The sequence below is a fragment of the Vitis vinifera genome, chromosome 16 (genome assembly GCF_030704535.1).
Source record: "Vitis vinifera cultivar Pinot Noir 40024 chromosome 16, ASM3070453v1".
Lineage (NCBI taxonomy): Eukaryota > Viridiplantae > Streptophyta > Magnoliopsida > Vitales > Vitaceae > Vitis > Vitis vinifera.
In genome coordinates this window covers 314,383-339,969 of record NC_081820.1, presented here as the reverse complement: position 1 = coordinate 339,969, position 25,587 = coordinate 314,383, and the positions used below count along the sequence as shown (strand labels likewise).

The 25,587-nt window shown below is 37.0% G+C and overlaps 1 protein-coding gene across 3 annotated transcripts; it reads right to left on the bottom strand.

Annotated features, from left to right (window-relative positions):
• Positions 1-336: 336 nt before the first annotated feature.
• On the bottom strand, positions 337-24,593 carry LOC100240775 (dual specificity protein kinase YAK1 homolog). 3 transcript variants are annotated; one of them, XM_010663742.3, is made up of 17 exons: positions 23,765-24,592; positions 15,788-15,987; positions 14,286-14,439; positions 14,033-14,142; positions 13,817-13,886; positions 13,610-13,692; positions 13,444-13,522; positions 13,313-13,353; positions 11,612-11,734; positions 8,810-8,960; positions 8,063-8,177; positions 7,853-7,935; positions 7,664-7,738; positions 3,427-3,501; positions 2,486-3,297; positions 802-1,235; positions 337-649 (listed from the first exon to the last, which is right to left on the bottom strand). In XM_010663742.3, exons 1-17 carry the CDS (start codon positions 23,954-23,956, stop codon positions 636-638), a joined length of 2,811 nt encoding a protein of 936 aa, XP_010662044.1. In that variant the 5' UTR covers positions 23,957-24,592; the 3' UTR covers positions 337-635. The 3 variants fall into 3 exon arrangements, with proteins under 3 accessions (XP_010662044.1, XP_002267912.1, XP_059589634.1); XM_002267876.4 differs by having other exon boundaries at positions 337-595; positions 23,765-24,591; XM_059733651.1 differs by lacking the exon at positions 337-649 and having other exon boundaries at positions 656-1,235; positions 23,765-24,593.
• Between the last annotated feature and the right edge of the window lie 994 nt (positions 24,594-25,587).

Genomic DNA, 25,587 nt, shown 5'->3' with positions numbered 1-25,587 from the left:
TACAAAACAGATCCAGAAATCCAATTGGGTTACAATGCAATCAGAAAACTGTATTCAGCTTGGTTTGGATACAAACGTTAGGGTTACAAATTTGGATAGAATCAAAGAAAAACTACATGTACCAGACACTCTGTCCTCTCTGTTGAGATTTTCTCCCCAGCTGCAACATATAACTGAATAACCAGATTAGATTTCCTTCAACAAATAAAATTAACTTCATTGTCAGTAGAGAATGTTAAAATATGATATTCAGAAAACAGATGCCAAGGACTAATATCATTGAAGGGCTGTAAATAGAAGACGATTACTTGATTGCATGCAAAAAACCATAAGATATGGAAACCATAATCATAAAATATATATATATATATATTTATGCAAGCACAATGAATGAGCATGGTCTTGAAGAGGATTTTCTTCGCATGAGCCCACAAAGCAGGTGGAACTATTGAGTACAACTTCCCTCGCCAACTCTCAATACATAAACCCTTGCAATGGAGATTAAGCTAGTTTCAACATTACGCAATCCTTCCATAGTCTTTTCTTCCATAGGATGTTGGCGGTAAGTTGGTGACAGGATGATTGGCCCGACGCCCTACAACAGAATGCCAGGATTGGTTAAGATGGCATTAAGCTCATCCGTTCCCCCCTATTCACCCCACCAGATATGAAACATATTGTGACTCGTATATATCTAAGTCCACTTTATTTTGTAATCAGAAAGGGTAGGTTGAGAATAGAAGGAAAAGAAATGGAAAAAAAGAATGAAAAGGTTGGAAATCCATGAAAGTGGATAATTACCCCATGACATGCCATTGCTGAACGAGCTATTCCCAGGAGAACGTGGACCCCCAGAGCTAAAATTGGGAGGACTGGGCTTAGTTTGACTCCAGTCACTACCACGACCAGCCGTTGATCTCCCATGATTTAACCGCTGAATGGGTTGTTGCCCCAAACGGCTAGGAGAATTTTGTGATATATGAGGCACGAAGTGTGAAGGCTTTGACATGGGCCGCACATATCCAGCATGTGGATCATGGGTAGGAGGGCTGCCCACCTCTGCATGCGAAAATGGTTGAATGGGCCTGGATGTATTTGAGCTTGTGCTTGAGGCATGGCCGAATCTTCCAACTCCAACTAATGGCTCTGCAGAACCAAAATTTTGACCAAGATGCATCCCTTTGCTAAACTCGGTGGCCATGTCCGAACCATCGTCTTGCAAAAGAAGTTCATCACTGATATAAAAATATGTCAAATGCAAAATCAAAGTAAGCACAAGGTCATCAACTAACTTAAGATCATTAAAACAGTAAACTAATCCTTTGCACCCAGGTGAGCATCTGACAAGAAATCCCTGGAAACTTATATAAAAACAGATGATATACTACTTAAATCTAACATGTGCATCCAGAGAGACCAGCTAACCCATATTCGACTACAAACTACAGGTTTAGATGATGGTGACAAAAGAAAAAGGCAAAAGACAGTAACCTGAGTTCAATGTTGAGAACCTCTATTGTTAACCTTCTAATAACAAACACAATTGGTTAAAGAAAAATGGAAATCTTTATGAAGTTAATAGATAAAAATAAGTAAGGCAATAACCCAGCGTGATGATGATCCACTTCTGTCAAATGGAAATTAAACAAATCACCATGAATTGCAAAGGAATGAAGGATTCCATATTACTGGGTTGATGTATGCCAGTAGACTACACAATGGCCCTGACCCCATGGTGCTTTGTACTGCACCCATCACCTACATGGACTCTATGAAGTCACATAGTGGGAATGAACAAAGGATAAAATGAAAAGGGAAAGGATTTTATTTGTACTGTATCTGAGATGACCTCGTCTATTCTCATCCTTCAACAACCCTAGACTAGACTTTGGGGTCTTGCAACCAAGTACACACTCTTTTTAAATGAAAATAAACAAGAAACAGCATGAACAAGTAAAATCAAATGGAAACATAATCTAACTCTTTTCTCTTCATACTCTATATTTTTTACTCATCTATAATCTACAGCATTACATCTCCAGTCGCCTAGACGGATAAGTAGGTATTATGATTGACCATTAATATGTATTTGAATCCATATCAATAAATTTGTAGAATAGATATCCATACAAGTTCATCATGTGCCAGGAACCAGATGTGAACCGTGACACAAGGATTTCTTAAAGGGTTTAATTATGGTGTATATTTTTTGAGCAATTGGGTTAATATATAATTAAATTTTCAAAAAGGTCAACTAAAATTAAAGAATTGTGAGAGAGAAAGGAAAAAAAAAACTATAGTATGCTGGAAAACCACCACGAGAATAGACACATGCAACCAGCTGTCATATGCATGCCCTTGTACATATAAAAACAAATATAATCCAATTCATACTGACAAGAAATGAACCTGTAAATGTAAATGCAGAATTTCTATAAATTCAATATGCACATGTTTAGATTGTAGAAGTTTCTTGCATGCTTACCTATAGTTGGGATCCCAATCTCCAGGATCAGGCAGCAAAAGGCTAGATTCCGGTTTTTCATGAACCACACCCGCAGTTTGTGCAAATTGTACATTGGAACCAAGTGTAAAGGAACTTGGAATGTTCTGGAAAGCAATTCCACTGCCACCTCGCTGCTGCTTCCAGCTTGTGGCATTAGAGTTTGATTGCAGATGCAATGGGGAGCCACCAAATGCTTGAGAGTTTCCCTCAGATTGGTTAGAGCTCGTACCATCAGTAAAATGCCCCTGCCAATGTGCAGATGAAGAACTCTCTTGAGATTGCAAACTTCCAGAATATCCCCAACTTTTTCTTCTGTTGAACTGGCTAACTGCAGCCATTTTCCCTAAAGGTGATCCATGACAACTGCCTCTTGCTGGAGAAGTCGGCCCATAGTGTCCAGGAGAACCAGTTGAAACCTGGCTATAGGAGTTCGGAGGAGTAAATTGTGAGGGACTGGTTCCAAGAGGCAATGGTGCAAAATTTCCTGCAGATGGACTTACACCAAGTCCATTTCCATGTGGGAATGGAATAATCCTCCGCCTCGCATCAGGGCTTGTTCCAAGCATTGAGACACCACCCTGTGCATGGATGTTCATTGCAGACGGACCAGCAGGTGAATAATATGCAAACATATTGCTATTGTCTCCATAACTTCCATAGCTGCTTCCAAGCCCAGTACCATCATTATAACTACCATGGCTTCCTAAACTGCCATAACTACTGGCATGTGCATATGGCACAACCTGAAAATGTGGGCTGTTATGCAGGGTAGCTCTATTTCTGCCTGGAATCTGCAAGAAGTAAAATATGCTTTGATGAGGTCAAAATCTGGCATAAGATCTGGCACAGATATTTTTAAAAGATGCTCACGACCTCTGAGAAGTAAAATAAGGAGATATTCAAATAAATAGAAAGCTCACGTTAGGAGAGAGACCAGCAGCAAACCAATGGCCTCCACCTGGGTGATGATCCACCTTAACATTTTGAGCAACAGGCTATGGAAAAGGAAAAGAAAAAAAATGAAACAAGTAAGATAATTTTCAACTCATGGGAAGTTGAAGTCCAACAAATAACTGACTGCAACAAGACAAAAGCGGTGCAATCCAGGAAAATTGCAGCAAAACATTGTTTTCTATTGCTGAATGAATCAGGGAAAAAACAGAAGACTAGAAGAAGGCAACCAACACTATATGAGGTGCCTCCTTGTGCTATTCATGAATTCTCAGTTCATTTTATGCACTCAAATATACCTCTCAAAAAAATTTCACTGCAGGTGTATGAAGGCTATGTGGACCCATCTACAAAATTTCATCTCCAATAAGCATTTGGTTAGACCACATCCAGACCAAGAAGTGGAAGAGTGGCAAGCTTGGTACACTAGTGCAAAAGATAAGTAGATTTGGGTATTTGACCAATGTGTATACAAATATAATTGGCAATTCCATAAGTTGAGCTCCCATGAAGCTGTTAAATTTTTTATCTTGGTAAACATGCCAAATATGTATGATACAGTGGAAGAACTTCTTATGAAGAAACAGGTGCCTTCTTGATAACCTTTTCCCAAAAAAGGCACAAAATACTTGAAACACAAACCCCAACTGTGAATTAGGAGTTCATGTTTCAGTTGTAAATGGAAAGAGTAAAGCAAGAAGTGGGACTTACCTCATAGCATAAAAAACAACTTACAGTGTGTTTGGCAACATGTTTTAAAACTGTTCTCAGAAATCAATTTTTGCTAACAGTTTTAGGACTAGTTCTCCAATAGTTTTGAGGAACAAAATAATATTAGAAACTCAATTATGAAAAACGGCGTTATTCTTTGTGCTTCAAAGTTACGCCACATTAAAGGATCGATAATATTAATTGATTTTATAGATTAGGTGGATCTGGCTAAGGGAGGGAGTCGTTTTTTATGTTCTCTCTCTTCTAGAAAAGCCTTTTGGTACCCATTGTATACATCTTATGTACCTCGGTGTATAGTTTCTTATTCATACATATACATAAACTTTTTGAGAGCTAATTTCTTTTATGCTTCAAAACAAGCTAATTAAAACATTAGAAAGGTAAAATAGAATGTGTCAAAAGCAAACAAAACCATGTGTCAAATCAATTATATGCAATAACAAGTGCTCTATGTTGATTTATTAAATGACTTATTTATTTGTGATTGTTATGGAGGCTCCCAATTGTCTTCTCAAGAGGGCTAAGTACGGAGGTTTTTTGTCTAGTTGTCGGGTGAGGGGTAGAGGCAATGCAAAGGTAAAAGTCTCTCATCTATTGTTTGTTGTTGATACTCTTATTTTCTATGATGCTTCCCAAAAAAAATGACCTATTTGAGTTGGTTGCTTATATGGTTTGAGGTCATATTGGAGTTGAGAATCAATTTAGATAAGAATGAGATAACACTAGTGGAAAGAGTGGAAAACTTAGAAGAGTTAAGCCTTAGAGATTGGTTATAATGTGCGTGTGATTCCTTCCTCTTACCTAGGACTTCCTTTAGGGTGTCCCTTTTAAATTTCTAACAACTTGGGATAGGATGGAAGAGATGTTTCGTACAAGGTTGGCCATGTGGAAAAGACAATATATCTCTAAAGGAGTTAGACTTACTCTTATTCACAACACTTTTTCCAGTATGCCTATTAACTTCGTATTTTGCATGCCAAGGACAATCATATTGAGGTTAGAGCAAATTCAAAGAAATTTCCTTTGGGAAGGTAGGACTCTCATTTGAAAGCTTCATTTAGTAAGATGAGCGATTGTTTGTTCAAATAAAAGAAAGCGGAGCCCAAGTGTTAGGTGTCTATTAGCACTCAACAAGACTCTCCTTTCAAAATGAAGTTAACGTTTCACTAATGAAAGAGGGAGCCCTTGGGAAGCAAGTTATTAGTGAGAAGTATAGGGAAGAAGAAGGGGGATGGCACTCTTGTGAAGTTAGGAATGGATATGGTTTTAGATTATGGAAGGTCATTAGGAAGGATTGAGATCTTTTGAGCAATAGAATTTCTTTTTTAGTGAGTAATGGACACAGGGTGAGGTTTTGGAAGAACAAGTGGTGCAAAGATAAATATTATGTGGTACCTTCTCTCCCTTATTTGCATTAGTCGTTTAAAAGTGGCATGAATGGTGATTGTTTGGACTCCATTAATAGAAGGGAGTGGTTAGACTCCTTGCTTCTCTAAACCTTTTAATGATTGAGAAGTGGAAATTGTGGAACGATTTCTTTTGAGACTTTATGAGGAGTGGGTGTATAGTGATGAGGAAGACAGGGTGTGTTGGATAGAGTCAAAGAAGAGAAAGTTTTCAGTCAAAGCCCTCTATTCTACTTTGGAGCCGAGAAGTTTAGTCTCCTTCTCGATGGAAGTTATTTGGAACTCCTGGGTGTAGCCTACAATGGGCTTCTTTGCTTGGGAGGCCACATGAGAAAGGTCTTAACTTTGGATCTGATTCACAGGAGGGGGTGGTCTTTAACAAACAAACATTTCCTTTGCCAAAACGAAGAAGAATCCATCGACCACATCTGTGTTTATAATGCAAAGGCAAAGGTTATGGAAATTGTTATTTATCCTTTTGGCGTATCTTGGGTTCTCTTCTCTTTTAGAGAGACCCTTTTGGGTTGACATGATTCTTTTGCGGGTAAAAAATGTAAAAAGATATGGAAAGCAACCCCCCTTATGTATCTCTTGGACAGTTTAAAAGGAAAAGAACATAATAGCATTTGATAACAAGGAGCTTTCCAACCAAAGACTGAAACACTCTTTTGTTTGTAATCTATGGTCGTGAACTAAGTTGTTCAAAGATGACGGTTCTTTTTCTTTAATCAACTTTGTTGTTCAGTTGGGTTCTTACTAAAGGTGAGTGTTGTTTTTTGTAGTCCCTTTTTTCTATTGGTTGTGCCTCTTTCAACACTGATGCATACTTCCTATGTAGTTTGGGACACTCTATTGTGCCCCCCCACCTTGCCTTTTTTTTATATATATAAACACTTTTATTTTACCTATCAAAAAAGAAAAAAATTAAATGTCCTTTTTCATCATGAGAGGTAGTTTAGTGGGAAAGAAAAGAAGGAAATTTTGGAGAATTATTCCAATGAATTTTTTTGGGTGTATTTGGAAGGAGAGGAATTGGAGAGCCTTAAAAGGGGTAAATCTCTTTTTCTCTTTTTTCTTTTTTTCAGTCAGAAGGGATAAAACTTTCTATTGCAAAGCGCAAAGACGTCTTCTTAAAATCTTGGTATATGTGGGACATGGTGCCCTTGGGAAAGGGAGAATCTGTGCATAGGATAAGGAGGGTTTGAGTGTTTGTAGCGGTGATGTTTGCTGTTACTTTTTCTATTTTTTTGTTTTTGCCAATCTTGATTGGCCGGTCCTTCATATACTTCATGTATGCTAGCCTTCACCCTGTTTGACTTCATTGTTATACTATCTAAATTACTTTATTCATGAGGCCGCTCAGGAGAAAATACTCATCATGCACGATCAGCAACTCATTGAATAGTGATGGTCACTAGCCAGATGGTGTTTCCTTGGCCAGTGGGATGAGGAGTTGGAAAATCATGTTCATATTCATTATAGAGTGGCTCACAGTTTATGGTCCTTGCCATTTTTCATGATTGTGGTTTTGTGGGTGCTAGCCCATTCCATGAAGAGTGGCTCACAGATGTTTGTGTTATCAGGTTGCCATGGCACTTTTGTGGAGAAGAGTCAAAAGAAAAGAAGCTTTGAAGAACTATTACTCTTCAACTTTTTTGTCCATTAGGGAAAGACAAAACAGATGTTTTTTCGAGGGAAAAAAGAGTTTGGAAGCATTGTTGAAGAATTTATTTGCAAAACTTCATTCTCTTGATCTATTGTTTTTTCAGCTTGTAACTATGGTTCTATTATTTTTTGATAGGTAACTATGGTTTTAAACCATTTAAGTAAAAAGGTTTTGAGGTGCTTTTGTTGCCTTTTAGTGCCCCTTGAATACTCTAAGTACATGGGTTATGCCCTCTTGTTAGGTACCTTTTAATATTATTCTAATTCGACTATTATAATGATGATGATGATGATGAAGAAAGTAATAATGATAGGGAGGCCTAATCTATATGGAAGTTAAAGGCAGAGCTCAGATAGAAACTTGAGGAATTGATTCAAGAAGTTAATATATGGATCCACTTACCACACGAGGAGTCTCTGCAGGAGGTCTGTAAGGGCATGTGAAAGGTTCGCCTGTCACAAAAGGATGTTTTGAAGCCTGCAGAATAGGAGTTCAAACTCTAACTATCCACAGCCTGAAATATATATTGCATAGCAGCAGAAATCAAGTTCCAAGATCATAAAATGCTGATACTGTGATAAAGACAATAACCTGAAAAGGTGACCACCGCTTTGCAGGATCAAATTCAACCAGTCCCCTCAAGAAATCAATCAGTGCCAACCGAACTCGACTTTCTGTCACATGTTCACGATAGGAATCATTAGTAAATTCTTTGAATGATAAGATCAAAATATTCAGCAAAAACTGATTAATTCAGTCTTCTGCTGCTGCTTATGATAAGAGAAGAACATGGAAGGTAACCTTTGACAATATCTTCCTCAGCCAAGTTCTTTCTGTAAGGGTAGTTTGTAACAATTGCTTCAAGGTTCTTATGAATGAAATACTCTTTTCCAATTGACGGTTTTTTCAACTCCCTCTGACCAGAGAATAACAAGCATAAGGAGAAAAAAACAGATAGATTCCTAAAAGAGCATAGTATATAGAAAATAATCACAATATATATATATATATATATTTTTTTGATAAGTATTGTTTTACGAAAAGGCACTAAAAAAGCGGCTTGAGATATACAAGAAAGAGATTCACCTCCATACAGCTGAAACAAAAAAACTGTCCAACAAGATGTACAAAAAACCCTTCCCTCAACGGGAGCCCACCCAATCAATGAAATCAATTAGCGGCTTGTGATTATATTATAGAAAATAATCACAATTGAAAACTCCTAGAGCAGTAAAAGAAAAACAGACTAGTTAAAGATGTACAAGAAAGAGATTCACCTCCATACAGCTGAAACAAAAAAACTGTCCAACAAGATGTACAAAAAACCCTTCCCTCAACGGGAGCCCACCCAATCAATGAAATCAATTAGCGGCTTGTGATTATATTATAGAAAATAATCACAATTGAAAACTCCTAGAGCAGTAAAAGAAAAACAGACTAGTTAAAGATGTAATAAAAAGGAAAAAAAGCACCTGTAGAAACTCTTTGTTTTCTCAATCTATTTATTGATTTCCTTCTTACAGCAAAAACTACAATACAGACACTTACAGCTTCGTAATCTTCTTCTGACAAGGCCAGATAAGCACTTCTGCCACCCATAGAAACATCACCATTCTCTACATGATGGAAACTCCCAATGCACTTAAAGAATTTACTAGTGTTTTTTGCCTCCTTTAGTACATAGTCAGGGGGCTGTCCCCTACAAAATCACACCCATACACAAAATACTGTTAACAGAAATTGCACTAAAATACAACTTAAGATGGCATAGAGAAGCCAAAAACAACTTCTTGGTTTACTTATGCAATCTATGAACTAATTCTTTTGAAAACAGAACATAGTGACTTGGAAGGACAGTTTCTAATGAGAATCCTTGGCAAAATGATACAAAAAATATATAAGCCATTTCATTTCAAGCAAATCATAACCACTAAAGATAACTGCAAACAATTGCCTTGTGTTTTTACTATAATAAAAAAATGCCAATGGTAACCTTTTACTTTTCCTGTAATCATCTTTAGCAAACAACCTCATAGAGACATAACAAACAGCAAAGGACGAAATTCTCAATTTTCAAGATGGAACTGGCTAGTGCAACTGCAAGCCTCTAAGTACATTCAAATTCAGCTTTACAAGTTATCATGTCATAAGGCTCAATTGTCTCCCACCCTAATGCATAATTTTGAACTACAATTATATGATTTCATCTTCATATACAACATTAAGCTAAAGTATGATTTTTTATTTCTAAAGAAAAAATTTTCACTTGAAAATTTTTCCTATTTTGGGTGTCCCAAATGCTAGCTGTTTTGGCTCAGGGGTGAATCTTCAATTAATGTCCTGTAGTTATTCCATTGCTTTTGTATTGCCCTTATATTTGATATTTGGCTTTAAATACTCATAAAGTTATGTATACCAATGACAACTAAAGGTAAAGCCTGTGATGAAAATTTAAACACACTCAAATGTAACAGAATAAAGAAAAAAGGAAAAAGCTTATCGACATTTCATATAAACATGACAAGCTTCACCAATCAAAAGACAATAATATCCAGAAGATTGTGGCTAGGAAACACACATTTCATTACCAAAAAGAAAGTGAATACAAGGAACAATGCTACATGATTTTAACAATGCCATTTGACAATCATCCAAGATTAGGTTTAGCTACTAACTATTTTCCACTGGCTGTAATGCCATCAAGGTTGAACTAACAGCTAAGAGTGGACAAAGAGGGTGAAAAGAAGCTTGGCAAGCTGATCCAAAGGGACCAAAACTGCTTTAAACAAACCATAAACAATAATTCACAGGCCAATACAACATATAAGGGCCAAGAAGCTCAGCCATAAGCCAAACCATAGGTATGATTGGGGCCCAAAAGCGAACCCCAAAGATACCACAACCCAGATTTCACTCCTCTAACCAAAATTGTGAAGGAAAGGTTGCCAGAGAAAGGGGAAGTACCTCCTCAAACAAGAAAGAAACAAGTCCCTCCATAATTCTTTTTCTTTCTTTTTCTTTTTTTCTTTTTTTTTTTTTTTTGTGGGGGCAGGGCAGGGGGTAGTAAATAAAAAAAGGAATTATTTTCTCCTTACAAAAAAGGGCACACATGATCCTATAAAATTTAAGGGGGGAAAGAGCATCAATAAAGAACTGTTACATAAAAAGGGCAGATGGTCCTATAAAGAAAGAATAGAATCTTAGCAATGCATCAAACATGAAAAAATGAGTTCCTGCCACATTTGAAAGCATGTCATGTCACCAAATGTATGGCAGAGTCATCCATAATAACATGCTTCAAACCTCAGCTAATGCTAATAATGATAGTGAATATAATGGCATTTCAAATACAAATGTATGCCATACCATATCCTGAGCACCTTAATGATATTCTTAATTGTAGATAACACAAGTACAGTTCACATAATCAAATAGAAATCACACATTAAAAATCAATCAAAAATTAAATTTGAGTAGTCAATATGCTATCACACAATAAAATATGAAATATCTTTTGATTTTATTAGATATTGAAAGAGAGTTTTTTATGAAGGTTCTGTAATATGCAAAGAAGATTTATAGTATACAATTCCAAAGAAGTAATTTAATACAAGTTTAATCTCATCAAAAAAAAAATTAATACAAGTTTAAGGTTCCAAGAGGACAAGAAAAATTCTCAAGAAACAAGATAAGGGGTCAAGGCAGTGAGAAAAAAATATGACAGTCAAGGACTTAATGGAGGGAATGATTCCAAACAAAGCTGAATGACAAAATGGAATCACAAACCAGGTAGTTAGGATAAGGTTTTATAGAGATGCATATTACATAACATTCCACTGAGGTCTTGAGTCAATATAACTTTGTGATTAGTTTCCATTTTGAACCAAAAGCCATCATTTGAATAATCCTTATAAATCAAAATAAAATGATATTAGAGTCTCCCAATCTCTTCAAACCATAAGAATCTCAAGATTTAGTGGTAGCACCTAACAATAACCATGACATTGGGACAAGCTTAAGATTTGGCACACTGTAAAAATCCAACTCCTATCAACAACATGAGGAAGATGATTTATCGTTTTAAAAAACGAGGACTTCTACAAGATTTTTAAGTGAGATACAAAATTACTAGCTCATTTTTATATTTGCTTGACAAAAATTGCTTCACTTTTCAAATTACTTTGGGACACAAATGACAAGCAATTAACTTTATAGGATATGGAGAAAAAAGCAGCAATTAATCCAATCCATTAGGAATGAGTTATCTATATATCATGCACGGCATTCAAATGCCTGATGTAATGGAATGAGTAACATCTTAGGTACTAAAACAAAAGATATGAGGTGTACCCAAGTATTTGTATCATTCGCCTTAGAAGATCAAATTCTGAAGCTCCGGGAAATAGCGGCAACCCTAGAAACAACTCAGCAACTATACACCCAAAAGACCACATGTCAATAGCCGTAGTATACCTGGAAAAGGGTTAAGGTCCAAACTGAAACACCATGTTACCCATGAACAAATTTGAGTACAGAAACCCTATCATGATTAAAATTTCAAATGCATCAAACATGACATGGACCATACCTAAAGCATAATTTTTAACACAAAATCTCTCAACAAAAGTAAGAAGCTCTTGGTACTAGAGCAATATACCAGATAGATAAGCTATGGAAGGACAAGAAAGTAGACTTCAACTTGTGTGCACTGGATAGCATTGAAAGCCAGGCAAGCCCTATCCTAAAAGTAGTACAGTTCAACCAAATCCAACCCAACACCTATCACTATTTGATCACCCCAAGTGGAGCCACAATTGACTCAGGTTAGTTAAAATGTGGGGCTCTTAATGTGAGATGGAATAATAATAACCTTTGTATATTTAGTATAATCTTGTCTCTTTTTTTCTTAATGCATGCCATATATTGTCCATTAGGTTTGTGCACAAAAACAGACATGCATGCACATACACATACACATGTATGCAATTATGAATGTATATGAAGGATACTTAAACCTTCCTGTCCTTACCTCAATTTTGGAAACATCTTTCACCCTCCTCTCACTCACACTGGCATCCCCACTACCTCTCACTTCTGCTTTATTTTGATCAACAGTTATAATGAACCCTATCTGTCTAAATAGAGGATCAAAACAGGATAATTCTTTTTAACAGGTCCATTGCTCCAATAAGGTCTGATTCAGAAAAGATATTTCCAAATGGATGTGGAATCTGCCTAATCATTGATCTAGTTGAATATTATAGCAATTAATTGGGATCAGTACCAAGTAATCAAAATTAGCATTCAAGTCAAACAAGTTAATGGCATCCATTTGGGTTTTCATTACACCCAAATTGTGTGGCTATTATATATCAAAATAAAGTTACATACCAACTGAAATTATAGTTTTAGAAGTGAATAAATAAATTTATTTAGCACCCATGCATAGGAAGTTGTAGTGCTGATAAAAATAGATTAGATTGGAGTCAAGAAGCTATGCCTTTTGATATGGTTCCTACTTCAATATCGAATAGCAAAATATCCACTATTATCTCATTTCCAATATTGTCTCTGAGATAGGATATGATACCAGTATCCTGAAATTCCAACAAGATCCGTCTTTGCAAGGTTTGGGCCAGAGCAAGGTCATCCTAAGGTGAGGTGCTAATTTTCAGCCAACCCAAAAACAAAAAGGCAGGTTAGGTTCTTGTTGTGTTGAGGTAAGGGAACTATGAAATTTAATCAACCAGCAATCATTTCAAAAGCCTTTGACACAAACCTGTATATTATATGAATATATAATAAAGCCAACCTGCTTAATAAAAAGGCCAAGTAGAAGCCACCAATTCAAACATGACCTATGCAATGAACAAGTTAAGTAAGTTGACATAATTTTTTATTTTTGATAAGTAAGAGAATGTATTAAAAGTGCAAAAAATGCACAAGAGTACACTGGAAAGGAGCTGACATAATTATAACATGAAAAATTAATCACTAAAAGAGATCATAGATATGAAAGGCAAGATCTAGGAGTTTCATTAAGAAGGATACTGATAGCCGAGAAGAACTTCAGGAGACCTATAGTATCGACTCTGCAGAAGAAGCAAAAAAATCTCACATAAGAGTATCTACAGAGCATGATAAAAATGAAAAGAAAGTTTATGAGTAAGCATCATCCAGACCTGAATGTAGGAGTAAACAGTTCGATCTTCCATACAGGCAGATCCAAAGTCGATAATTTTGATTTCTGCTGGCTTCACCCTATCAGTTTCAAGGCACAATATTCAATTAACATAAGCATGATTTTTACACAATTTTCAGCCAAACTCATTGTAAGAAGTCAGCCACCTCGTGCATAGGAGAATATTTTCTGGCTTCAGATCACAGTGAATAATACCAGCATCTTTCATCAAAGCCAATCCACGCAATATCTATTTGAGAGGGAGAAAGAAAGGGAAAGGTAGGAAAAGGCGTTCATCAGGCAACATTGATGACCTACATAAAGGAAGTGTACTTTAGAGGAACAATTTTAAGCTTAAGAAAAAGTTGCTAGACCTGTTTTGAAAACAACTGAACAATGCTCAATGATAGCCCCCGAAAATGGTTTATCTTGATAAGCTCATACCTAAATAAGTAAACAATATCAGCACTATGCAGCACAAGAAAGTAAAACCACAGCAGTAAGAAATACATAGAAAAAGAATATACACAAGATGCATCAACTTCATTACATGGTTACTAACACTGAACAGCATTGTTTTTGCAACTTACAGATTTGTGTCAAGCAACTCAAAAGCAATGCACAAATGACGCTGATGAACAAAGTAATCATAGATACGAACAATGTGATTCTTATCCTCGGGATCATACTTCTTATTTAACTGCAAATAGCAACCAGGAAAGAACACGAAAAGAAAAAAGAAAAGAACTTGGTAAATTTCAATACACCAAAGATAATGGGAAAAAAAGGAATCACTAAAATACACTGCATGTGGGAGATCCAACTCAAGAAGAATTTCCTCACTGTAGTCAGAATAGAGACTTCAACCAGGGCTTGTTGATAGTATGCAGGTTGATTTTTAATAATTTTAACAGCAGTGAAACTGTTAGTTTCTGTAACCCAGCATTTAGCAACCTGCCCAAATGTCCCATGGCCAAGAATATCTTTGATGATGTATCTGCAAATGTTGAAGCATAAAGATCAATTCCTCAAAATAAGATGTTCAATAAAAGAAATAACATGCCACAGTCGGTAATTTTAAATGATTAATTGCAATTTTGTAATGGAGGAGCGCAAACAATGGCCTAGTTCCCCCAAACCTCACCTTTCCCTTCATAATTTACCAGTATCTTGTTTTTAACAGTTGTGTTGTTTCATTACATAGCTATGTAAATTGAAGCATACACACAAGTATAGCATTTTTTTTCCTCATAACACATTTGTATTAAATACACATCCACAAACTTAAGGAGTTCACACACCATCTGCAATGCATGGAATTTGTTGATAAACAAGAAGATATAACAGGCCAGAATAAGTATTATTCCATTAAATAAATCAGCAGCTCCACATCAATATATTCAGAAATTAAGCCAGGCTCAGTATCCACGATCTTGTAAACAGCATTCCTGACATGTTCAATGGACATCAACCAGAAAAAACTCAAATGTCCCAACTACAGGGAAGGGAGCATAAGCCACAGCGAGGAGACAATTAAGATAACACGGGATGAATATCAGACAGGCCAGAAAAGAAAATAGGTCATCCCAATAGGAAAGATAATCAGCCCAGGGTGGGTATCTCCAACAAGAGAAAAAGAAAACATAAAGAATTCTGCCCTCCCTCCCTTTTCTTTATCCATTATTTCCCTCATCAATACTGCTGACGCTCCACTCTCTGGACCTAAAATTCTCTTACATAGTCAGAGACCCAAATCTCAGATACCGCACTTTCCCTGCACTGCAGTAATGCATAATAAAAAAAGGTTCCATGTCTTGTCAAGACTCAGAAGATTTAGGTGTAGAAAATTCGCTCTTGAAATTTTATCACTATTGGACCAGAAAAGGAAGAGAAAGAAAACGTTGTCAGTTGCATTGACCCAGAAATCATGAATTACTTGGATAAATAAAAGATCTGAGCCTCTATAACTTCAAACATTGAAGGCTAATGTGAAGAAGTGTTCCATATCTTAGAGAATCTAATGATATTATCCTATATATCAGCATCATTACAAATTATTAACTTACCTTTCAAGCATGCCAGAATTTGCTTCCCATAAAAATAAATAAATAAATGAAAAAGAAAAAGATGAAATATCTTGGTTATTTTGTAAGTAGAATAAGTTTTCATTAATACAAAAGAATAAGAATACATAAATCACAAGATCAAAAGTATAATAGATTAAAAATTTATTAAAAAAATTTTTTTTTTTTTAAAAAAAGAACAAACAATCAAACGGAAAATACACAACAATAGTTAGTCAAGCAAAACAAGGACATTAGATAATTACAAGTAACAATATCAACCTTCTCTGTGTTTCTGAATTGACCAAGACTGAGTTGACAGCCAGTATAAGATCCGAATTCACATTATCATGGCCATCATTTAAAACACCAATCGATGGACTGGTCAAGAATCGCTTTGGATTCAATTCTTCTGAATACTTGAACTGTGGATTACATATCTGGTATGTTTCAACTATGTCCTTGGTTAGCCTTGCCACCAACTGCACAGGGGGAAACAGCAAAAAGTGTATGTCAATGCAGAATTCCATTTTAAAACAATTTCAACACACAGAGAATTCCAGTTACTTATACAAGAGTCAACAAGGTACAAAGCCAAAGAACATGTCATCTCTGTATAAAGTCCAAGAAAAAGAACCAATAATTCAAATTAACCGTGGCAAGAAGACACAACTGTGGCAGGAAAATTAATGAATGGGATTATGATCACAACAATTCAATGGCATACCTTTTATCCTCAGTTAGCATCCTTAAGACCAGATAATAACTAACAGATCAATTGACTTTGGATAACTGATAAGCAATTTACAAATAACGTTTAAAGAACAATGGTGATGAAGTAAAATAAGTCGAAAGAGAAACTATAGTTCTAAATTCCAGCCCTCAATATCTCCCTATATTGTCACATCACTCCAAATTCCGAAAACCCCTATCGAATTACACCCTCTCCAACTTTTGTTATCTTCCACCTCCAATACATCCCCTTCAACTAGTTCCTAAGACATTAGATGGTGTTAACAGAGAGCATCCCACCACCTCTAGCTAGCTGTAAATTCAAAAAATAAATAAATAGATTCTCCACACCTTTAGATGCATATTATGCAAAAGCACAAAATCAAAACCTCCATCTGAGTGTAATGTACATAGCTAGGAGTTACATATAATTTCAATGTTTTCTTCCAATTAAAAAATAATATCAATGTTTTCTAGCATTATTAACAAGATTGAGATTGATGGAAAGATAACATATCTAATCAAAATTGTTTTTGCATCACTTTTAACATAAAACTAGATCTGACCAACAGCAACAACTAAGCCTCAAATCCAACACAATCACTTGATCACCTTTTTCTTCACCAGTCGTGGAAGCTTTGACCTACATTATCCAGCATTGCTGAGTGAAACTGGGTTGTCTCCCAGTGTACGACAAGTATAATGAGTATTTCCTTTAGGGGGAATCATGTAACCATACACCAACCCCAAAAAATTTAAGTTTATGGAACTTTGTTTTTGAATTTTCAATTTAAGTGTAAAATGGAATATATATATCCCTTTCATACACTCAAACAGTAATTCTAATTTTTTTTTCCAAAATTACCCTCCCGCCTCTCCTTCCACACCAAAATCTGCCACCACCTTGCCGGCATCATCGCCAACTACTGCACAGCTCTCTCCGACCAGCAACCTCTCTTCCCCCTCCTCTCTCTGTCTATTTCTCTCTCTTTCTCTCATTTTCCTTTCCTTTCTCGACATCACCACTGCCATCACTAGTGCATGGCCGGCTGCCACGCACAATCCCCTCCAGCGGGCAACCTCCCTCTCTCTCTCTCGCTTTCCCCTCCCTCTTTTTTTTTTTTTGATAAGTAAACCATTGTGTATTAAAAAAGAGGCCAATAGCCACACAGTATACAGGAGATATACAAGGCAGCTATAACCTCACAACAAAAAACAAAAAAGACCAAGAAAACCTCACCTCCCCTAAGTGGAAGCTAGCCACTCTAGAAAGCCTAGAAGGGAGAGAGAGTTATCTTCAATATCCAATCTAGCCCAAACCCACAGATTACAAACAAAAAAATTCTTTAACTTCTGTATATGTAGCACACCCCCCTTAAAGGCTAATCTATTCCTCTCTTTCCAAACCGTCCAAAATATACATAACGGTATGGCCTTCCAAATTTTTTTCCTTTTTCTTCCCACCAAATGGCCTCTCCAGCTAAACAAGACCTCCTTTACAGATTCTGGAAAGACCCACTTAACACCTACCAGCCCAAGGACTAACTCCCAAAGGGCTCTAGCCACTATACAATGAATCAGGACATGATTTACAGATTCTTCTGCACAACCACACAAAAAACAGCAATTAGGGAATTGTCATCCTCTTCTCTGGAGTCTGTCAAGCGTTAACACCTTCCCCCAAGTAGCCTCCCACGCAAAAAAAGCGACTTTGGTAGGAGCTCTGTCCACCCAAATGCATTTTTCCGGAAAAACAGTGTCCATAGGACTGACTAAGCAACTGTACGCTTCCTTTACTTTAAATTTACCGCTTCTTCCGCTTTCCCCTCCCTCTTTGTCTCCCTTTCTCTTTCCCTTCCCTCTTTCTCTCTCTTTCCTTCCCTTTCCACATCCACCGCCACCACTGCCAGCGACCCACTACCGCTGCCGCCTCTCACTGACGACACCAATTGCCACCAATGATTGAATCATTTTTAATTTATTATATCATGTAATTTTTTTGTTCTATAATGATTTAAATTACATTAGGAAATCAATAATTATTTAAAATAAATCTCTTTAAAAAATCATTATTATAAAAATAATGATTGAATAACATGTTTACATTAGGAAATCAATAATTATTTTTATATGGTATAAAGATTATATTTATACTTGAATCATTTTTAATTTATTATATCATGTAACTATTTTATCTTATGATATAGTAAAATTAAATTAAATTTGGCAATTAACAAATGCTTTTATAACTATTTAAACGATGTTAATTGTGAGACAATTTTATTTTATTAGTTTTTCACCTTATTTAATTATTTTATTAATTTTTTACCTTATTTAATTATACTTATTTTTTTGATAATTTACATAATATTTTTATAATTTTTTTAACTTTTAACTATCTCATTTTGCGTATCGCCCAATATCGAACCGAGACACTAAGACCAATGTGCCTCAGGATCCTCCGACTCAGTGACCGATACCACGACTTTGAACCATGTACACCATACCCCTCCCTTACATCGTGAGAACACCATCCACCTCATTCCTCCACATACTTCCCCCTTATTACTTGATTACAAAAGACCTCTCTCTCAATCGCAAAGCGCCAGCTCCATTTGCAAAAGAGAGCTTTATTGAGTGTAAAAAGACTTTTAACCCCCAAACTCCCTTTTCTTTTGTCTAAACAAACCGTCGCCCACCTAACTAAATGAGGTCTTTGCTCTAAAGCCCCACCTCCCCATAGAAAATCCCTCTGAATCTATTCCAACCTCAATCTGACCACCCTTGGCTAGTGGAGAATAGACATAAAGTAAATAGGTAGGCTGGACAAAGTGCTTCAAATCAAGATAATTCTCCCACCCTTGAGATATTATCGCTTCCACATAGCCAATCTCTTATGCGATCTTTCCTCAACTCCATCCCAAGCTACCATAGACTTGAAAGGAGCACCTAATGGCATCCCCAAGTAAGTGGAAGGTAAGTTCCCAACCTTACAAACAATCTCTGAAGCCAAATCCTCCGCATTCTTCACACTTCCCAATGGGATCAACTTACTTTTATCCATGTTAACTCTCAACCCTAAGATAGTCTCAAACCACATAAGCAGCCAGCATAAAAATGTCATCTAGTACTTGGACGCCTCACAAAAAACCAATGTATCATTAGCGAACAGCAAGTGGGAGACTTTAACCCCTTCACCCCCTCTACCCCAAACCTAGCAAGCCAAAAAAAAACCTCCACTAACAACTCTCTTTAAGAGACAACTAAGAGCTTCCATCGCATTCACAAACAAATAAGGCAAAAGTGGGTCTCCCTGCCTTAGACCCCTAGAGCTTTGAAAAAAGTCCAAAGGGGTTCCATTAACTGATACCGAAAAACCCGACAGTGAATATACACCACTTAATCCATCTTATTCACTTCTCCCCAAAACCCATCTCCTCCAAAATCGAAAAAAATGAAGGTCACTCCACATGATTGCAAGCTTCACTATATCCAATTTGCAAAGAATCGCTCCACCATTGCTTTTCAAAATCGAGTCAATGGCTTCATCGGCAATAAGCATTGCATCCATAATTTGTCTACCCTCCACAAACGCATTTTGGGCGTTGGAAATCACCTTAGCTAACACCACTTTAACCTATTACCCAACACCTTGGCCAACCACTTATACAACCCCCCCCCCCCCCCCCCCCCCTAGGGCCCTCTTCCCAAAACTAATTAGCCTAAAATCCCTCAAATCCTTCGCGCTCACTTATACAACCCATTTTTTATGATTCTCCCTAGCTTCCCTCCTAGATTCCTCCTCTTCCAGAGAAAGTGAGCGTGAACTCTCCTCCTTATCCCAAATATCCACTAGGTTCAAAGCCAAAGCCTTCTGAACTTCTACCTTACCAAAAACTTCCTTACTCCAACTTCTCATGATAGGTTTCAAGGCTTTCAACTTTTCAGCCAGAATGAAGCTAGCAAACCCACTAAAATTGGGTCTCTCCCATAGTTTTAAAAGGCTCAAGGCACACCAAGGTGCAAAGTAGTCCTGGAGCCTAAGGCGCAAGGCGCAGGCTTTAGTGAAGTGAGGTGCACCCTAATTTATATATTTTTCTCCTATTTTTTCTCTATTTTTCCTCCTTTTCTTCTTCTTCTTTACTTCTCCATTGCACGGCTGAGACTAGGGCAAAATTTGGGAGAGTTGTCAGGTCGAAAACAACTAGAAAAGGGGGTTGGAAGGGAAAACAAGGCCAAAACAGCATCGTTTTGGCCTATTTTTTATTTTAAAGAAACAGGCTCCAAAACGGCGTCGTTTTAGCCTGTTATTTTTAAAATAAAAAGGTCCAAAACGACGTCGTTTTGGACCCTACTCTTTTAAAAGAACAGGGACCAAATGACGTCGTTTTGGTCTCAAAAAATAAAAAAAGAAATTAGGGCTTCTCTTTGCCCTCTGACCCGACATCAGAGAGGAAAAGAAGGTCTCAAAAAATAAAAAAAGAAATTAGGGCTTCTTTTTGCCCTCTGCAACTTGACGTCGGAGAAGGAGAAGGTAGGGGATCGAGGTGCACCTGCGGACCGTGTCGCGCCTTGTGCGCCTAAATAGCACCTTTGTGAAGGGGCGTTGCCTACCTTCAGGCGAGGCGTCGGAGGGTGGCGTAGCGCCACCCGGAGCCTAGGCGCACCTTTCACAACTATGGTCTCTCCTACCACCTCCTGAGACCATTCTTAATGTCCTCATCCTTCAACCACATATTTTCAAATCTAAACAGTGTAGGACCTTTCCTCAGCCCTCCCTCATCAAGAAGAATAGGAAAGTAGTCGAAAACTAATCTAGGAAAAACACACTAAACAACCCTAGGAAAATGATCTTCCCAGTCCTCAGAGATAAGGAATCGATTATTCAGGTCGCTGCTCCAAGTGAAGAGTCCTCCTTGAAGGGGCATATCCCACAATTCTAAATCCTCAACCATCTCTGAAAATCTCCTCATGGCATAGGACAATTTGCCTCCTCTACTATGCTTCAAGGGGAATCTAATCATGTTAAAATTGTCTGCCACACACTAGGGATCACTCCACAAACCTCTTACAGTCCCCAACTCACCCCAAAAACCATCCCTATCCATCTTCAATGTGGGTCCATATACCCCTATAAAGCTCTAGCAGAACCCATCCTCACAGTTCTTGAAACGATAAGAAACTCAAAAATTCCCCACTTCCAGCTCCAATAGTTGAACCTCTAAGCTTTCTTGTCTAAACATCACTAATACCTCACTTTCTCTCCTTCAAATTCATTATCAAATTTTCCCCATATTATTCCTAATTCTATGTATATACATAGACAACTAACAAAATAAGGTTTCCAAAAGATGCAAACCAAAGTATATGGGTAATATATTTGAGGCACCTTTAGCAAAACCAAAAAAAAGAAAAAAAAAAAAAAAAAAAAAGAAGAATTAGAAATCAAAAGAGTATGAGAACACTAATCAAGATTAATGATCAAAGAAATGAAAAAAGCGTGCTTCCTAAAACCATCAAAACAGGGATTTAAAATAATAATTTCCAATTTTTATTTTCCAATTACATCCCCTTGAAACTTCTTCAATTCCTTTCCTTCAAAATACAACAAGAAAAAGGGGGCCAAAAAACATGTGGACCCCACATCAACTTTGAAAACCATTCCCTCTCCTTCCCACCCCACACTTTTTCCCCACCATTCTCCTACTCCACACTCTCGCCCATCAGAACCTCCATAACCATTCTTCCAAGGCAAAGTTTTTTTTTGACATAGCCAAAGTCCCTTTATAACTTCTCAAGCCTTTCTTTAGGCTTTGTCACTTCTCAAGACTTCTTCAAATCAAAGTCAGAAACCCAAAAAATACACATAATCTATATGGAAAGGCTTGACAGAGTACCCTTGGTAAGGTCTAATCAAACCTCTTCATCAAATACCATCTTTTTCAAGAAGCAAATATTCTCTAAAATTTCTCCAACAACAAGCGTCAAATAATTTGTGTTGTGAAAGGTGTCTAAAAAGGCATTCTTGAATAAGAGGCGGAAGATGTATCATTTGTGTAAAGCAAACATGAAATATGCAATGCTTATCCTTTCCTCAAAGCAACTCCAAACCTTACAGATAACACCTCTATCCATTAGGCAACCCAATCTCTCCATTTAAATGATGCACAACAAAGGGAATACAGGATCCCATTACCTTAGTTATCTAAGGTCCCATGAGCTATTAAAAAGCCGGTCAAAGATCACCAACCAGGATAGAAATTTGATGGAAGAGATATCCTTGATCCAATCCACCCATTTCTCACCAAAACCAAATACAGAAGAAAACCCTGATTCAGATGGCCATATTCCTTTCAAATGTACAGCTCCTACAATACCCAGAAACCATACTCTTTAGCCCGGAGTAAACAATCCAATTATGATAAGAATTGCAGCTAAAATTTTCCATCCTCATACAAAGGCATTCTAGGATCCATAAACAATATCCTTCACTCTAGTAAATATCTGCACCAGAATCTTAATGCAGCCAGAAGAGGATAAATGGAAGTGGAGTAGCTGACAGCCCCAATGGAGAAAAACAGAAGGGAAAAAAAGGAGAAAGTCCAAGTGATCATTATCCTACTTAATTTGCAAATACAAGCAAATCCAATTTGGAATTTTTTCAACTTAAAACCACTAGCCTTGTTAGCAATAAGAGCTACATTCAAGATCTGCCTCCCCTCCATAGGCACATTCTGACAAATAGTTATCTACCATTTGATCTTTCTTCATGGAACTTATATGTCATGAAGGTTGATCATTTTTTATGCTGTGATATCACATACCTTACTTCCTTGAGAGTGACATTCTTCCCCTTGATGACAGTGTTGGATAAAATCCTCAAGATTACTTCACAATCTTGACAAAGTAGCACTTATATAGCTAGTAGGAACCCTACCACTGTGGGCCGCTTCTTGGATATGGTGATGTTTATTGGACAGGTTGACTACCGGTAGAAAATGATCTATAGCCATTTTTGGTTCTTCAACATGGTCCCAACCATTGGATTTTCCAACATTCTCATGTTTCATTATATGCCAAATCCTACCGCATCATAGCCTGCAAACAGGAGCTGCCTTCTACAACCATGAACAAGTTGGGGAAAAAGAGAATACATTGTTTCTAAAGGTTTGATTATTTTTTTAAGCACATTTCTCGTATATGCATCCTCCTTTCCATCTAAAAAGGAAAAAGTTGTTCATCCATTTAAAAAACAAACAAAAGAAATGGCTTGCATTGATATGAAGAAATTAACACAATTCCCACCATGTGAGGCCGTGCACAACACAAAATCCATAATAAGACATTGAGTGACAGCTCATTCCAAAGAAAACTACACCCTAGAATCCATGTGAAACCAGTTCCAAAAAGCACATCAAAATTCAAAACTCACCATTTGTCAATAGCAGAATCGGCATGCAAACGGCAAAAGGGAGAATAAGAAATTGAATTAGAAATACCCAAAAAAAGAAAAAGAAAAATACTTACAGGCCTTCTCACAACCACTCGCAGAGCTTGAGACTTGGTAGCAGCTTCAAGGGAAGGCGAATAAGGAGCGAACACGAGCTTGCTTGGGCGCCATCTCGATTCCGATTCGGCGGAGGACGACGACGACGAGGTTGCCTGATCAGAGTGCTGAGGTTGGGCATCCTTACTAGCACCCACCCCATCATCATCCATGACCTGAGTCGAATCCAATCAAAAACCCCACCAAGCCAATCCTATCCAATCTCAATCTAAACAGATTGAAGATTCACTCAGTCAACGACTGCGACGCATTAATCCATCAAATTCACCAGAAGACTCCAATCCCATCCTCCTCATCCACGAACTCCACCACCACTCACAAAACCACACTGATTAGATCCATCCACACCCAAATCCCCAATCCCCAATCCCCACCTCCCCTTTCACAATTCCCACAAAATCAAAACACCCAAACCCACAAATCTAATACCCTCGATTTCACAATTCCATAAATTAAAAAAAAAAACACCCAAAATAAAAAAAACAATAAAAACCCAACAAACAAACAAGAAAAATCAAACACCCGGGATCAAACCCAGATAGGATCGATGATGAATGAGGATCCAGGAAGATTTTGGAAGATAAAGAGAAAGTGTCTTGCAGAGGCTCAAAGGCCACCACCGTCTCTGTTCCTCCAAATGGGAGTATTTTTTCCTTTTGGTCTATTTCTTTATTAGAGCAAAAGCCACTGCTTCCTCTCCCTCTACATCAAAAAAGTTTCTTCTATTTTATATCTAATCCCTCTCCACCATCAGCAATATCCTCCTCTAACTCAACTTCACACCCTTACTTTATCAAATCCCCCAATAAATAAATAAATAAATTTAAAAAAAAAAAAATCTGGAAATTATTACGATTCTTAATCCCAACTCCTTTTGGTTCCATCTCGCTGCGGCTGGGTGCGCATTACCCAACCGAGTGTTTTGGATATTGGGTCTACTCGCCTTACTGTGTACACGCCTGTCCTAGGTCCAACCTGCCTCTGTTTAAAGTTTTGGAATTGAAGTCCAGCGCGTGGAGGGTTTTGTTACGCTGGCGAGTGTGGTGAGAGATTATCCTTTGAATTACTCGTCACATTATGATGTTATTTTATAGTATTTGGTTGCATATTTACGTTATTGCCCTCCCCCCTTCTTTTTTACATAATATTTTCGTATATCCTCTAGAAGTAGACTGGGCCGGGCCAAGTTTGAATCGGACTGGGCTATGGTCGCCCTAGTAGATCTTAGTTCACGGTTGTGGCCCAGTCTAAAGTCCGTCATCTTCACACTAGAGCTATAAGTTATAACTCTTTCACGAGTCAGAACGAGCTCTAATCCGATTAATGTTGATCTGATTGATTCAGTTTTCAATAATTAAAAAGGTTTGTTCCGTTTGATCATTTTAAAAACGATTTTCTCGTTTGATTTTCAATTTTTTTATCTCATAATTACTAAAAACCAAATGAAACCAATATCATATATATACACGATATCAAAGTAATTCATTATTATTAGACTATGATAAAATAATTTATAAATATGATTATTATATCGTAGGCTAAAAAATTTAAATATGTTTTGAACTTCAAGCCAAGTTGATTTTAATTACTTTTAAAAATAAATTATATTTAAAATCTAAGGTAATTCACATTCAACTTATTATATAATTGAACCAAAACTGATATTAAACAAGTTTGGTTTAGTTCGGTTTTTTTTATTGTTAAAAGGTTGATTTAATTTTACTTTAAATATAAATCGATCTTGTTAGTTCAACTATTTTTTTTTGCCTTTAAAAAAAAAGCT